Genomic DNA, 16,251 nt, shown 5'->3' with positions numbered 1-16,251 from the left:
ATTATCTGGGATTATCATTTCAGCTTTTGGTGCAGCAATAGCACAAAGCAGGAAAGTCTCAAAAAGAAAAAAACCCAAAACAACCTGAAGTCATCTTTCAGACTCAGGAGTTACCATCTGGATTAGATCAGCTTCCTTTGAATTTGGGAATATTCCAACTAGACATTTTTATTCAAACAGAAGCTTGTTGGTAAGACTGGAACTATAAGCATAGAATCTAACAGTCAAATTCCCATGTCATTTATTCATTACATTTCTATTCAATTTAATCAGATTCAAATTATGTTGTTCAATCTGAACTAGCCACCTGCACTTTTTGATAAAGCTGAAAACAGGAATTCCATATAAAATACAAAGTCCTTAACAAACAGAACATGTGCTCATAGAAATAAGCAATAAAACCATAAGAAGGAATTTGACTACATCACTCATTCATGTCACAGAACCATTACATTTAAGGTTTCTAAGACAGACATCATATTAGTGAGGCAGAGCACTGCAAGTAAATGTTAAAACTTGCATACTGAAAATAAGACATATTACTGCTTTTAGTGGCCACATACAATTAACTTTAATCAGCAAAAAAAACTGTTTCTTTTTCAGTGAGAGAACTCATAAGTAAAAGGTAATTTACAGAAAGTAATGTTAAATTACTTAAGAGTTAAAAGTTCTAACGAGAGTAAAAGAACAAGTAATGAATCTTAAAAGACAAAACTCAACAAGTTGAAGAAGCAGGTAGATAAAGTTTCCAAAGAACTTCCAGTTAAGAGAATTATAGGCAGATGTGGAACCTACTCCAAATATTATTACTATCCCATACTATAGTGAGACATTCAAGCTTTTCACAGTGAAATTGAAAAGGTATGTTAGTAAAGTACAAACAGGAACATATGATTAACTAGAATGTATCAATAAACTACTCAGTGATTAAAAAAAAAAATCTTAAGGTACAAAATAAGTTATAGGCAGGAAACAGACATAAGAGACAAAAGTATGAAAAAATGAGGAAAAAAAATTTTAATAGGTAAAGAGAGAAATTAATTGATTCAAAGTAGACAGAAGTACCCAATACCTGTTACTTTATGGAAAAAAAATTACATTACAATTACATATTCAGGGTGCAGGCAATTAATTTGCCAGAGGTGAAACAGGTCAAATAAGCAGAAATCAAGTATCAGAGAAGATGTATGCAAGTTGTCAAGACTCATAGCATACCTTCAGTAAGACACAGGCAGTCGAGATGATCTGGGGAATCACCAAGCCTCATCCTTTATGCAATTCACATATTTATTTTTTTTCCCCATGAACTGACATTGTGGCCTCTCACACAGGAAAAGGGGTATTTTGCCTTTGCTATCTATTTTAATTTTGCTTCAGAACTCACAGCTCTGACGTCTAATTTCTAATCTATTTTTTCCTGGCTGCCAGTTTGTCACCAACATTACTCTTTAACGTTGGAGAAAGAAAATAGCTACTTTCCCCAAAGCCTGAAACAGAACCATCTTATTCTCTCTTAGCCTTTATTTATTAAAAGCACTTGGTTTCATTTTTGTCTTCTCTGTTTCTAAAATCTACTCCTCCTACTCAGAATACAAATCCTGTTTTAAAACAGGATTACAAGTTGCTATAACATTCCTGTATTATATACAGGACACTTAACAAGCACGTACACAAAACTACGTGCACACGCACAGTTAGCATCCATGAACACAAATTGGTACTCTCACAATGAAAACAAACCTCAGTTATTCCAAATTATCTAGGACCAGTGATCTTCAGGTGAAGTGGACACAATAAGTCAACCACTTTTACATGAATATTCTCATTCATCTTGACACAGCCTCCAAGAAAAGATTTTTGGACCAGTAGATAAAAATAATTTCTAAGTCACTTAGTTGGACAAACATATGCATGTTTAATATAATATTTTTAATCAAAGCTTCTTAAGGCAAAATTTATCATGCGTTAGTAACCACAGTGTTTTACACTAGTGCCAGCAGAAAAAAGAATCTTTAACTAAAGAAGGGAGATGGCTAGTGCCTGTGCTAACATAGCTTTTTTTAGTCAACCTTATTTTAAGAAGACATTGAATGGCAGACCTCTATTATTTGTAATAGTATGTCTATTACCTGTAGCAAAATTCAGTTCACAAAAGGAAAAAAAAAAAGAGAATTAAGCTTTCAATCCAGTTTGCTGATACAGTCTAGCAGAAACAGCTGTGCATCACCAATATCTGAGACCTAGTCGTTTGAGAGAGAAGTGCAGCGCGACTGGAGTCAAAGGACGCTTACCCGAAATGCTGCAAGGATGATTCTAGTTACTTTCTCTTTGACAGATTCCTGAAGAATATCCGACAGCACTGGAACAATATTATACCGACGGAGATATTCACACATTTGAGGACTAAATGCCAGCAGCCACACACAGAAAATCATCTGATACTGAAGCTGGAAGCCGCATTTGTTGCTCAAGACCCCCATGATACTGAAAAATTAACATAGTATACATCTAGTTTTTAAATAATGACTGCATAGATTGCATTTATCCACCCTGAAACATTAAAAGAAAGGGTTAGCAGAAACTAATTGGAAAGAGCTGCTGAGGATGAGTATACACCACAGTATCCTGCACCAGTATTTATCACTGTACAAGCAGCTTGTTCAGAAAGCCAGCTTTCAAAGATGTAGTTATTTCCTCCTTAGCCTTACAGCCATAAAGCAGCTTCTCCCATGTGAGCTGATGTGGTACTGTATCCATCTTTAGGCTCACCAAGACTCTTTTTCTACTGACATGCTTAGAGCATTATTTGTCATTCTAGGAGGAACAGAAACACAGAGCTACTCCTTCAGAGTTAAGAAAAAGGAGGAGTAAACAGATAGAGCAAAATCTACACAAATTGGACTCATTTCCTTAATTTTATCTCTCCCCAGGAGTGTCTGAAATGACCTGTAGTAGTCATTATTTAACAAGAGAGTTCCCAGAAAACAGCTTATACATATAACACATCACAGATATACAAAGAACTGCTAGAGAAGAAATAAAATCACAAGATCTCCAAGAAGAAATCACACAGAAGCTTTGTTCAGCTGAAGTTTCGAAAATTTAATAAGCCATTTACAAGTCCATTCCAAAAAAGCTAACGCAGTTTAAAAGAATAATTAACTACTTTGAAGATCATTGCTATCAAAACTAAGACAAATTCAAACTTCTTGAAATGAGGGCTTATTGTAATGCTTTAATAGTTTATTAAAAAGCTTGGTGAAAAAGTTTGTTTCAATAGTGTCATCCTGACACACGTGAACATCTTTTGAACTTTCACTTCACTGGCAACGGACTTTTCTCCATTTCAGAGTACAGGGATATTTTTTCTTAAAGCGCAAATCATATAGTCACCATCCCCAATAGAGGCACACATGGCAGAAAAGCCACTATAGACAAGCATTTTTTAAAGAAGATGAGTGACAAAATCCTAGCCTCATGCAGAACTATTTACGAAGAGAAGCTGGATAAAAGAATGACATACTTGAAGTCATATGTAGAAAAAAGAAAAATTGAGCTTAGCTCTAGAACATGCTTCTCCTTTCACTGATATTTTCAGACTGAACAACTCCAAGCTGAAAGACAAGGAATATTAGCAGAAACTCATTTTTTTAGTCCTTGATCTATTAAATAAAAACCAGAGCATCTTCACCTGAAGACAAATGGCTGTATTCCCCTTTGGATACTTATTTAAGCAGTTCCTCATGAAGAGTAAAGTAGCATTAAAGCCTCAACATTGGTACTTATATCTGCAAGTTTCATTTGTCTATTTGACTGCGTTAATATTTAAAAACAAATAGGTTTTGCACTCAAATTGAGCAGCTGTCTTTTGCAAGAGAGTTCTATTCCAAAACAGGTCAGTGGGGAACGTGCTATTGTAAGTGCAAGTATATCCATATAAATTGAAATAAATGCTCACCAATTTACTCCATCTGCTTCTACCCACGCAAAGCGATATTCATTGACCCTGAGCATCAGCTGCAGACATCCAGCAACACATTGTACATACTGGGAACTCTGGGCAAAAAGAAGAACACATCACTTCTTACAAGAAGAGTTAGGTAGTTAAGTACGGAAGTTCAGTTTTACAAACCGGGCTTTATAGGCATACTTCAACACACATTTCTTCAGCATGACTTCCAGGTTAAACAGGCTTGCTCTTATAATGCCTTACATCCCTCTATTTAAAAAAAAAAAAAAAAAAAAAAAACACACCTCACAAGAAAAGGTGAGAAGCAAATTATAAATGGAGAAGAGTTCTGAATAGGAAAGCATTATGCAAGTAATACCATTTTACATTACCATAACAGATTTCTATAGCCCATTTGAACATGCCAACTTTCAGCATCTATGAACGCAGGCTGCCTTCTGTTTGATTATACTGCCAGAGCCCTGCCATCCACAGAGTCAGTTGTTATTCCATTGAGTAAACTTTGGGAAATAAACCAGCAAACCGGTTACCAAGCTTGAAGAAGTTCGCTTGTGGTCATCATAGAAAAAGGAATCTTGAGCTCAGGGTCTTCCTACTCCCATTTTCCAGCTCAAAACAGCAGTGGTGTCATTACAATTGTATTTTCCTATGCATGTGCCACACAGTAAGTACCATGCTTATCATAATGAGATGTATATTTATACAAAAAAATTACCATTAGAAAAATAAGTATGCAAAACCATCCTCAAAGTTTAGCTCTGCATTTTTATTTTTTTTTCTTCCTTTCATTAAAAGCTCAGCACAGCATACTGTGCTAAGAAAAGAATAGTAAGACTAAAAGTTTCCCATCAAGAAAACGCTGAAAAATGCACCACTGAATTCTATTTTCATTCAGACTCCCCTATGAGTCACAAAACCAGAATCATTAAACAGGTTTTCATCTCTAAAAGTACATATTTTCTGTGCAGTAACACATATGATGGGCTGCAGCTCAAAAATGGGGTTTGGTCAACACATCATCACTCCCACTACAGCAACAGAAAAATTCCAAAGTACAACAAAAGTGGCATTTTTTTCTCTCCTTGTTCAACTATTGGTATTATCTTCAGTAATACTCAGATATGCTGCTAATAAAATGTTGGGGTTTTTTTTTCCTATAAGCCTTTCTTTATTAAGTGTCTTGAAAGTCTTATGGTAGGTCACTCACATAATACAAGGTCAAACCTTTCAAACACGTAATAAAGACGTTAGGCAATCCCACATGAAGAGAAAAGAGAAAAGACAATAAACAGAATTTAAAATAAAGATTAATTCATTCTGTGTCTCTCAGAGATTAAGACCTTTATGTAAAAACTGAGTCTGAACATCCAGGCCCAAAACATCATACAGAACATTCATTTCCCTGGGTAGGTATTCGCTCTCACACACCATGCAAATAAAACAGCTATAAACACACAGACAGCCCTCCCTCCCCAAATAACATATTCATTTATCTGCATCACCAACTTGTGTACTACCGAACTTGGAGCTTTCTTTTTAAAAAGAGTCTGTCATAAAAGTATTCTCTTCCAACACTATTATAATTGAAATTTCATAATAGCTCCCAGCCCTCATTTCCTGTGTAAAATGCTACAACTGCCTCTCTAATTTACTCTGAAATAAATTAGTCCGGACCTGCTTGGAAATCCTGCACAAGCTGGATCTGAAATCAGAACACTAACAAAGTCAAGGCAATGCTTACCCAACTTAATTATCCTAGCACATATCTGCACTATCAGTTCAGCTGCTTTGAGACCCTGCAGCGGTTTGGTGGTACATCCACGCGGTGCTACAGTACAACAAAGATTTCTAAGCAAGTTAAAAGAGCTCACAGCTCCATAACAAGTTGTGTTGAGTGCTGTAAACTATTTACTTTTTTACAGCTATATGACCGAGGGCTGTCAGCCTGACAAAACCTAACAGTATAGCACACAGAACTGCACAAGGAACACTGAAATACTTCAACTTCTATGCTCAGTCTGTAATTTTACCCCCTATCCATGGTCACGCATAGCTGTCTTCCAACTTTTCTATTTTAAACCCCAGTCAGGTGGTAATTCAGAGGCTTTTCTCTAAAGCCATGACTACATTTAGAAGAAAAAAAAAAAAAAAGAAATCCAGATTCATATTTAAGTCTTCTGAAAAACTGTAAACACTTTCAGGTTGCAAAAGGAACAAAAGATCAAATTGAATTCTACTCCACATTCAAAAGCTATGATAAACCACCCCATTGTGCCACAACAAAACAGAAAATCCAGTTATGATGATCCCTTGTGTTTGCTGCACTGCCACAGTTCATCTCCAAGCTCAACAGCCGTTATAGGGACATGAAATTCAGCATAAGTAAATACTGATGCAAATAGGACAATCCATTTTCCCCTGAATTCAAGCTATTCAAATATGAAAAGCTTACAGCTTACTCTTGTAATTTCATGCTACAGAGACTGAGGGGCAATCTCGGGTTTCTTCTACAAAGCCAAGTTCAGTGCTAAACAGAGAGCGTTGTTCAAGTATTAAATTAATTGCATACAGTTTTTTCAAGTTTTAACAAAGAGAATGCTAGATACATCTACAGTTTTGACCAAAACCAATTTGTAAAATACGTACTTCCACTGTCAGGATTTTCTGTGAAATCAGTCTTTTAAAAATACTTTTGTTTCTTGGCGCCATCACCTGGCCCTCTGTTGTCGTACAGTTCTGATTCCAAGTACTTTCTATTACTGACACCAGTACGGCTCTGCACCTCAATCCAAGGAGTGGGTATCACAAGCCCAAACCAGCAAATTGACCGATTTCAAAGATATACTCACATCGCTTGTGGAGACTGCTCCTGCTTCCACAGAGCCACGTAGTTTCTAGGGGAAACAAAAAAAAGAGTCTCAAATCAGAGTTGTCCTTCACCCTTACAGAACAGTTGTTACCAAGTTTCTTTCAATTCTCCAATCTCTCTAGTCATAAAAAGAAAATATCAAGAATCTATTAGAATCTTTTCCTGGTCAATATATTCTAATAATATATTGTAGTTATTTCACACACATACCATCATGTCTAGAAGAATATGCTTGGAGCTGATCCTGGTAAATCAAGATTTAATTTTATTTATTTATTTATTTTAAGTGTGTATTTACTCAAGACATATTCAGCTTCATCTTAGAATTTGAAAACTGTTCTCTTGAATCTTTCTGAAGGAAATTACAACTTCAAGACTCTTCTTTCAAAGAAAAAAAAATAAAATCCCTTTTTAATAAACCCAGTTTGGAAAACTATGAAAAATATACCGTTAATAAACCTACTGAATGATTCTTTGCTCTCCAGAATCCACTTTTGCTGCAACTCTACCTTAGAGAATAAGAAATCACTGGGTTTTGATAAGGATTGAAGGGAAAATCTCCAAAAATGAATACAAAGGAGAATGATTCATCTTTCACAGACAAGCCAGCAGTAAGCACATCATACTGAGCTAATGCCATAAAAAAAATGTCCAAATAAGTCAGGATTTATTTAATTTGAAGAGACTTGACTAAAAATAAATACATTGTATTACGGTAACCTGGAAAAAAGTTTTGATATCCACTTCCTGCTGCCATGTGATTTTTCTTCCCAGCAAAAAGCTCTGAGAAACAGAACAATCCAAGGAGACAAAAACTGTCATCGCATGTTTTCTCAGTGTCCAGAAGAAAAAACAATGTTAACCAACAGAAAAGGCAAAAAGCCTTATTTTTTGTTTAATTTACATTTCAAGGACTAGAACAGAAAACATGAAATATTAAGTTAAAAACTGTGTTTGAATAAAGGATATTTAGTTTTAAAAATGAGAAAGTAAAATTTTAGTTTTCTTTTTTAAAATTAAAACATACCTCTTTTCCACATCTGTACATTCATATTCTTGAAAAAAAGTTTCCAAAATTAGTGTAATGTTTAAACAGAAATAGCTTTTTACCTGTGAACTGAGCTGAGTTTTAATCCAGTTGAAATAGTAATTCAAATCACTGCCTTCCATAAGTTCCCTCCCCCAGGCAGCCAGTTTGGCAATAATTCTTGCTGCCTGAAAAAAGAATGCAATAAACATATTTTTCAAATGCAGCATTCAGAATTTCAGAATTCAGTGTGAAGTCCTGCAAGCTCTAGAAACCAAGTTGAGGTAGAAGATGGCACCTTACAGAAATCTGCCTGGTTTTTATGTAGGGGAGTCCTCATGCCCAGTAATTTTTTCTTCAGCATTCTGCTACTTCTACTTCCTCGGAACTGGTGTATTTTCATACTGCTATCAGACACCTGTAGCTGATGAAGCTCACAAGGCACCAACGAAGAACTTGGAAGGGAATGGAGGGGAGCTATCAATGGGCTACTGCTGTAGGACACCATTTCAGTCAGAAACCCATCAACAGTAAGACACTTAATGGCCTAACACATACATGAGCAGGCTTACTTATTTAAGCAACTATGGCATATGCCAACACAAATGACTGCAAAGTATTAAAGTTTTTTTGTACTTAAACTGAAGCAAGTCACCTTCAAGAAGGGAGAAACCCAGAAAAAGAAGACCAGAAAACCGAAAGAAAAGGTAGAATTTAAGAATGAAGTTGAGGAGTAAAAACGTAGTCGGCTAAAGAACTTTCATGATGCCCATGGCACAAGAACATACATAACGAGTATATTTCATAGAATCATAGAATGGTTTGGGTTGGAAGGGACCTAAAGATCAACGAGTTCCAACCCCCCCTTGCCATGGGCAGGGACACCTCCCACTAGACCAGGTATAGCAGACCATATTTCTGTGTCAGCCTTTCCAAATAACGTTTGAAGTAACTGCATTGCAGCCTGCAGCTTATTTTCAAGAAGATTTGAGTCATTTTATATATAAAGAGGCAGTCTAACCAAGAAACTACTGAAGGAGGGGTTCGTTTCCCTGCGTACAGCTCTGTGATGCGGCAAGGAGACTATTCCAGACATCTTTCCGCTACACTGCATTCAGATGTGCAGCACTACCACCACTGATTTCTAGAGGGATTACAAGAGCCTGGGACAACAATCTCCACACTGAAATGCATCAAATGCACTTCTGAATGCAGCCAAGTAATCCTATAAAAATCCCTTCAGCTTTAAATCATGAGGTATTAGATCTCTAGTTTACCGTGCTCTTGAGTTAAAACTGCTGTCTGACCCCTGAATGAGAGACCATGGCAAGAAGAATTTAAGCCTGGACACAGGGGACAAGTTTTTTTATCTGTCTTGATGCCACATCACTGCATCTGCATAAAGTCTCCCAGTGTGTATAGGAAGGAAGAAAAAAACCCAACACTACAAAACCACCACAAACCTAAAACTTAGTTTTGAAAACATTCATGTGCTTTAAAGAAAAAAAAATGTATGCACAAAGAGTATTAAAAAGGCATAATAAGGGAGCAAACAGTGTTTTAAAGTGGATTTGTGTCACATGAGGTTCTCTGTGACTTGTAAAGTTGTGTATTTTTGCAGTACCTAAAGAAAACAATATCCAAATAACACATCTGTGAGCAGAGAAATACTGCACATAGAAATTTCCATACTATACCTTTGAAAGCCACCATTCCAAGGAGACTAATTCATCTGCACTGCAAGGGTCGAAAAATTACACTTTGCCTAAACACTTGACAAGTCAATACTGTCCAAGTTTGCTTAGACTGCGATTTTACAGAAAACCACACACACCCCAACCAAAAATCCCCCAACAGCCTCCTCCATCACCCACACCAAGTAAAACCTGATTCCACAGCCCTGCAATTAATCAGTCAAATTTAAAAAAAAAAAAAAAACCACACCACACACACTACAATCAAGCCTGACATTTTTCTTGAAAACAGGCCAGGTGACTATCCAGGTCACAGCACAGCCACACACACAGTCCCACTGGCCACACCTAAGGGTAAACAGCACGACTTGCCTGAAATTCCTTGTACCAGTACTGCCACCACGGCATAACGCAGTCCGGATTTGATTCTACCACACCATGCCAGCATAAACATATGCAGTGAAGAACAATTCGTAGCCATGCACTTTTCTCCCTTTTCAAGCCATAATACAAGTTTTATTGGTAGAAACTATGGTCTCCATTAGGAATTTACAGTAATACAAACGTATTTTTCCTCCCACAAGGAAAAAAAAAATTGCTGAGATGAAACGGCTGGTTCTCACCACAGATGACAGAAGAATATTAAAAATTCCAGAAAAGTTACTCCACATACACCAGCAGCACTCAGTGGCTCGAAGCACAGCAGATACCATACAATGCAAGTAGTCATACTAGGTTTGGCTGGAATAGATTTAATTTTCTTCATAGCAGCCCATATGATGCTGTGGTTTAGACTGGTGACCAAAACCCAGTGCTGATAACACACCAATGGTTTAGCTGTTGCTGAGCCACGCTCACACAACATCAAGGACTTCTCTGTTTCTGACTCTACACTTGCAGTGAGTAGGCAGGAGGGGGCAGGGGGGGCCAAGAGGCTGAGAGGGACACAGCCAGGACAGCTTGACCAAAGAGATATACTGGCTAGGCATCGGTCTACTAGTGTTGTGTGATTGCTTTTGCATCACTTCTTTTTGGTGGATTTATTTTGGGTTCCTACCCTCCTCCCTTTTTTCCCCCCTTCACTTACTAAACTGTCTTTATCTCAACCCATGAGTTTTCTCGCTTCTGGCTTCCCAATTCTCTCCCCAGTCCCGCTGTGGGGGACTGTGCAAGCAACTGGGTGGGGGCTTTCATAGAATCACAGAATTGCCTCTGTTGGAAAGGACCTTTCAGATCATCTAGTCCAATCATCAACCTAACACTGACAAAAACCATCACTAAACCATATGTCCAAGCACTATGTCAACCCGTCTTTTAAATACCTCCAGGGACAGGGACTCAACCACTTCCCTGGGCAGCCCGTTCCAATGCTTAATAACCGTTGCAGTGTAAAAATTTTCCATAATATCCAATCTAAACTTCCCTTGGTGCAATTTGAGGCCATTTCCTCTTGTCCTATCGCATGTGACTTGGGAGAAGAGACCGACCCCCGCCTCTCTACAACCTCCTTTCCTGTCAGCCAGGGTCAACCCACCACAACAGCAGAAATTATTTCTTCCCCAGTATGCTTACAAACCATTTTAAGCAGATTTCAAGTAGCATTATAGTAGTTTGAGCAGGAGAGAATAAGGTTCATCAAGGTAAATCTATTTCTCTTTCACAGTATGAGAATTTAAATTCTAATATTTGTACAGCATGGCAGTTGTGACAAAAGTTATTTTTCTAGTCATGTCTTACTGTGCTTAAATAATTCTAAAATCCTTGCTTTTCTGAGCCTTTAAAACCTGCTCAAATCTCCAGAAAAAACAATGCCAATAAACAATGTAACTTTTCTATCTAAAATGTGGTCAAGTGAAGCTTGTATTAAGAATGACTCAGACTGCAAGAGGAAAACTTTCCAGTCCGGGCAGTAGTTTAGCTTCAAACTCCAAATTCTTCTAAAGGAAAACAAAACTGGCATTTTTCTCTACCAACTTCAGAGACCGGTTCATTTAAAACTTACCATATGAACAGTGAAAAGATCTTGTCGATTCAACATCGGCAGAAAATAGGACCACGCAGTGTTTTTACCACGTTTTGCATAATCAAAGAAGATACAAACACGCTGGTGATTTTCCTGTAAATATTGGGAGAAAGGAAAAGATCAGAGACTTGTAAAAGCATTCAACATAAAGTAGGTATTTACTCCTCATTATGCTGGCATACATTATCAGAGTGTGTCCTGACACCGTAACAGCCCATGGAAATTTTTCATTTTGACAGTTACTTGTGGATACAGTTCATTTCAGCATTCCAACATTAAGGCTAGAAATTTGGGCCAGGAGGAAGCAAACTTTGAAACCCTAGTTATATCTCAGTAGTCCAACATCTGCTTGAGTAAAACTGGGTATATCCTTTTGATGAAGCAAGCAAAATGAGAGAAACGAGAGACTAGCTAAATACTGCCATTTCCCAGAGGAACACCACTCCTCACCCAATCAATTATGCTTGAATGAAGTCCATACAAAGTTTTCCACATATTGCTACTTCCACACAAAAGCCTGTTGTTCAACGTGGCTGCGTGTGCTACAAGTGAAACTTCAGAGATGTAAACTAGTCCTGTCTCTTCATTCCTCTCAATGAGGAGAGAGCTCTTCTCTCCCAGATGAGGCTACAACTGGTTGAGCTGTTATCTCAGGCAACCTGCATACCTCAGAGAGGACACAGTCACCAGAAGTCTGTTCTCCATGGCTTCTAGGCTGAACAAGAGACCACAAGTACCTGAACAAGTGCCACGCACAGTTTCTTCAAGCATTTCACCTAATAACCACCGTGAAAAGCAGCTATTATGGTTCTCCTTAAAGCAGACCAGAGAAAAGGCCATGCAAACCTCAAGGAGAAAGAGGAGCTCTGCTATTTCCTAATAGCCTACAATATAGACAGTCTTCCAGAAAAATCAAATACCTGGATTCTTGCTTTTCCCCAGCATTTCCATATAATTTCTAGCCTGGTGAATAGTAAGCTTTCATTCTAAAAAGAAGTCTCCCATTGAAGTCAAGCTATTACAACAAAGTATACAACTCCTATCAAGGAAGGTAAAACCATTTGAAACACTGAAACTCACATGAGAATAGTATCTCAGCCTCCACTACCCAATGAATTTAATTTTCAAACTCCCCTGGCTGAAGGGCTTTCCTCCATCAATTCAGCACCCTATTAGTAATTTTACAGACAAAGAATCAGCTAGGCAAGCCTGCTTGCTGGAATGTAATCCGTTACGCACAAAATAACCTGTATGTATCCATGATCCAAACACTGGCGTCTTACCGAGCATCAGAGTTGGAACCAACCCTTCACTGAAAGGACCAATGTTACTGCACCACATTGGCTGGAGATTGCTGTCCTCATCACTGACTGGGGAAGGTCAGGTGTCACTAGTTATCTGACAGTCATAACCCTTACAATGATTAATGTTCTATATGGCATGTGTCCAAAAGCACTCAAAAATCCTCTCAAAATTTGCTGTTCAAACTATGAAATAAGTAAAAAAAGAATAAGATCTGTGTAACACAGTGCCTTGTTGGAGAGCCTCCACTCTGTGAGGGCTAGTTTGAAAGAAAGTGGCAGTTCGATCAAATAAATCACTGTTAGCATCAACACATACGCTACACAGTCTAGCTAAAAAGATCAACAATAACTAGATCAGTGAGTTCAGTTTACAACATAAGTAAGGAGGAGACAGACAGGTCTGGAAGCAGAAAAGCTGAAACAACTTCAACGTGCTGTTAATCAGAAAACTAATCTGGCTTGCTGTTAAGGTGCAGGGAAGGAGTGGAAAACTGCCTTCGGCCCTGAAATACGTAGTGCTGCACCTTCCTAGGCAGCTACTGACTACACTGATAAAATGGAAATCCTGAAGCTCTCATGTCAACACTTGAATAATTTAGCATCTGTCATTTCTGAAGAAGCATAATGAAGCTGACTTGGGTGGTACTGCTACCAGCACCAACTACAGTGCAGGGTCTTAAAGATTTCACAAGTAACAGACCGTGCAGTGTGACAGGGTCACTAATCCAGAGAAACTGTTCCAAGTATTTATCATATGAATAGAATAGGAAATACTTCCTCAGGGATTCCAGCATGTTAACACTCAGAAATAAACAGTACAGTTTCTTTCTGAGATATTTACAGCAGATATTCTTCTAAGGCAGTCGCCATATTAATTTCACTTCTGACAGCCTCCAAAAGAAATCTTTCTTAGAACGATGATCAAACCCATAAGTAGTACTGCTGGAATAATCCTAAACACCCAGGTAGGCTTTTGGTGTGCTCGAAACACAGCTGATACGATATTTACAGCCTCCCAAGAAAAGCACAGAAATGTAATGGAAGAACCACAGATAGTCATTAAAAACACAGACAAAAGCTGGATAATGTTACCTACAATAACTTCTCAAGTTTCAGCTATCAAAGGTAGCTTTCAACTACTATTTGTCTTATGAAACCGCAGTGACCATCCTTCCTCAAAACAATTTTACTGAAAGAGTCAGTGCCACCATGAGAGGCAACTGTTCAATCTTTGAGCAATTTGTCACTTCAAATCTTTGCACGTACTGAATTAAGACTACTTGGGCAAACACAGGAGACTTCATATCCACTGTTGAGGATTCTTCTGCTCGCGCAGTCTGCAGAGACCCTGCACTAAACTCACAGTCATGGAGTCAATGGCCAATATGCCGCTTTCTGGAAAGAATCTTACACCTTGAAAATGTACAACCAAGGGTTCCTAAGACATGACTGACAGCATATTCTACCCTCTGAACACAACCAAAAGAAAACAGAAGTCTTGTTTCAGCCTTGCATGGAGAGTTAGGTAGCCCTGGGATGATCCCAGGCAGACACCTGCACACAAGACACCCCTGGATAATGAAGTCACACAGAGCAGCGCAGCCTTTCAGACGCTGCAGCAGAATTTTTAAAGTGAAAAGGCATCCAATTTCAAACAAAAAGAAATATATACTGTGCACTGACATCTCTGTTCTCCTGTATCACTATAAAGCCTGGACAACTTAAAGTCATTATGTTTAACATTAAGAATTCCGCATATGCCACTTCTGTGGCAGGGCAAGGCCCTAAATACAGAAACGTCAGTGCACAACCATAAAGTCAAGAAAACATGTTTATCAAGACACATATGACAGAACTAATATGGCAAATAAGAGATTACCCAAAACTACTTTCCATGACCACCTAGAACTAATGCAATTGTTCGAGAGTGGGCCAGTGAAAGCCTTTACCTGTGTGGCACTAATTCCACAGCACAGGATCAGCTATCGCATACTGTAGCTATAGGCTATGGGCAAATGTCACAAGCAAAACAAGACGTACTAACACTCACAAAAAGTTCCAAAGAAGGGCAAATGAAGCGATTATTTCTGTGGCCATGGATGCATTCCTCACAAAAGTAGCCATAATAAACAGAGTTCTCACACGCTAAGACAAAGTTTGTCATCAAACGCATAAAGCAAATCAAGGTACTCCCAATTCAGTGTCCTAATCAAGGCATGACACTGAGGCTCCCTTCTGTCATCTCTTCTTGATATTTGGGTCACACTTGAAGAAAAGTACATCTAAAGAAGAGAGGAAAGGGTCAAAAAGTGACAAAGCTGCAGATGGGCATGAATAAACTGCCACCATCAGCATTATTCTAGCAGTCAGGGCACTCACTCAGGGCTCTAATGTGCAGACAGGTGCCTGAAAGAACACCTAATCCCCATCTTATATGTATTGCTGAAAGGAGAACTCACATGGTTCACCTCCTACAGCAATGGCCTAAGTGGTTAAGTTATCACCACATTTCACTGTAACCTTGTATTAAATATAACATAAAACAGCAGAAGAGAAACTGTCAAACAGCCAGACATTCTATGTGAACACCAGGAGAAAAACTTGCACAACTCAACTCATCTTGTTAAATCATTACTTCAACCACTTTCTCTTAGCCTGGTAGAGTGAAGAAGCCTACTTTCTCTTAGTCTATTAGAGTGAAGTGTAGCCCCTCACTACAGGAAGGACACTGAAGTGCTGGAACATGCCCAGAGGAGAGCCACCAAGCTGGTGAGGGGTCTAGAGAACAAGTCATAAGAGGAGAGGCTGAGGGAACTGGGCATGTTTAGTTTGGAGAAGAGGAGGCTGAGGGGAGACCTCATTGCCCTCTACAACTACCTGAAAGGAAGGTGCAGAGAGGTGGGTGTTGGCCTCTTCTCCCAAGGGAATAATGACAGGACCAGAGGAAATGGTCTGAAGTTGCGGCAGGGGAGGTTTAGATTAGATATCAGGAAGAATGACTTTACTGAGAGAGTGGTCAGGCACTGGAACAGCCTGCCCAGGGAGGTGGTGGAGTCGCCATCCCTGGAGGTATTTAAGAAACATGTAGACATGGCACTTCAGGGCATGCTCTAGTGCCCAAGATTGTTGGTTTGTGTCTGTTTGTGGGTTGTGTGGGGTGTGGTTGTGGGTGTTTGTTTTGGTTTTGGTGTTTGGTGTTCTGGGATTTTTTGGGGTGGCTTTTTTTTTGGTTTTGGTTTTTTGGGTTTTTTTGGTTTGTTTGGTTTTTGGGGGGTTTTTTTGGGTTTTGGTTTGGTTTTTTTTGTTGTTGTTGGTTGGACTCGATTATCTCAAAGGTCCCATCCAACCAAAAATATTCTGTGAT

The 16,251-nt window shown here is 38.6% G+C and overlaps 1 protein-coding gene across 1 annotated transcript in view; it reads right to left on the bottom strand.

Annotated features, from left to right (window-relative positions):
• The window catches only part of ATP6V1H (ATPase H+ transporting V1 subunit H), a 46,503-nt gene that overhangs the window by 19,293 nt on the left and 10,959 nt on the right, over window positions 1-16,251 (bottom strand). Inside the window, exons 5-9 of the mRNA XM_074146176.1 lie at window positions 11,563-11,676; window positions 7,950-8,054; window positions 6,820-6,864; window positions 3,959-4,056; window positions 2,292-2,484 (exon numbers count right to left, since the gene is read on the bottom strand). Of these exons, the coding sequence (XP_074002277.1) occupies window positions 2,292-2,484; window positions 3,959-4,056; window positions 6,820-6,864; window positions 7,950-8,054; window positions 11,563-11,676 (555 nt within the window). The remainder of the gene's footprint in view (window positions 1-2,291; window positions 2,485-3,958; window positions 4,057-6,819; window positions 6,865-7,949; window positions 8,055-11,562; window positions 11,677-16,251) is intronic.

Source organism: Numenius arquata, chromosome 4 (assembly GCF_964106895.1).
Source record: "Numenius arquata chromosome 4, bNumArq3.hap1.1, whole genome shotgun sequence".
In the NCBI taxonomy this organism is placed as follows: Eukaryota; Metazoa; Chordata; class Aves; order Charadriiformes; family Scolopacidae; genus Numenius; species Numenius arquata.
This window is presented reverse-complemented; position numbering and strand designations above follow the sequence as displayed.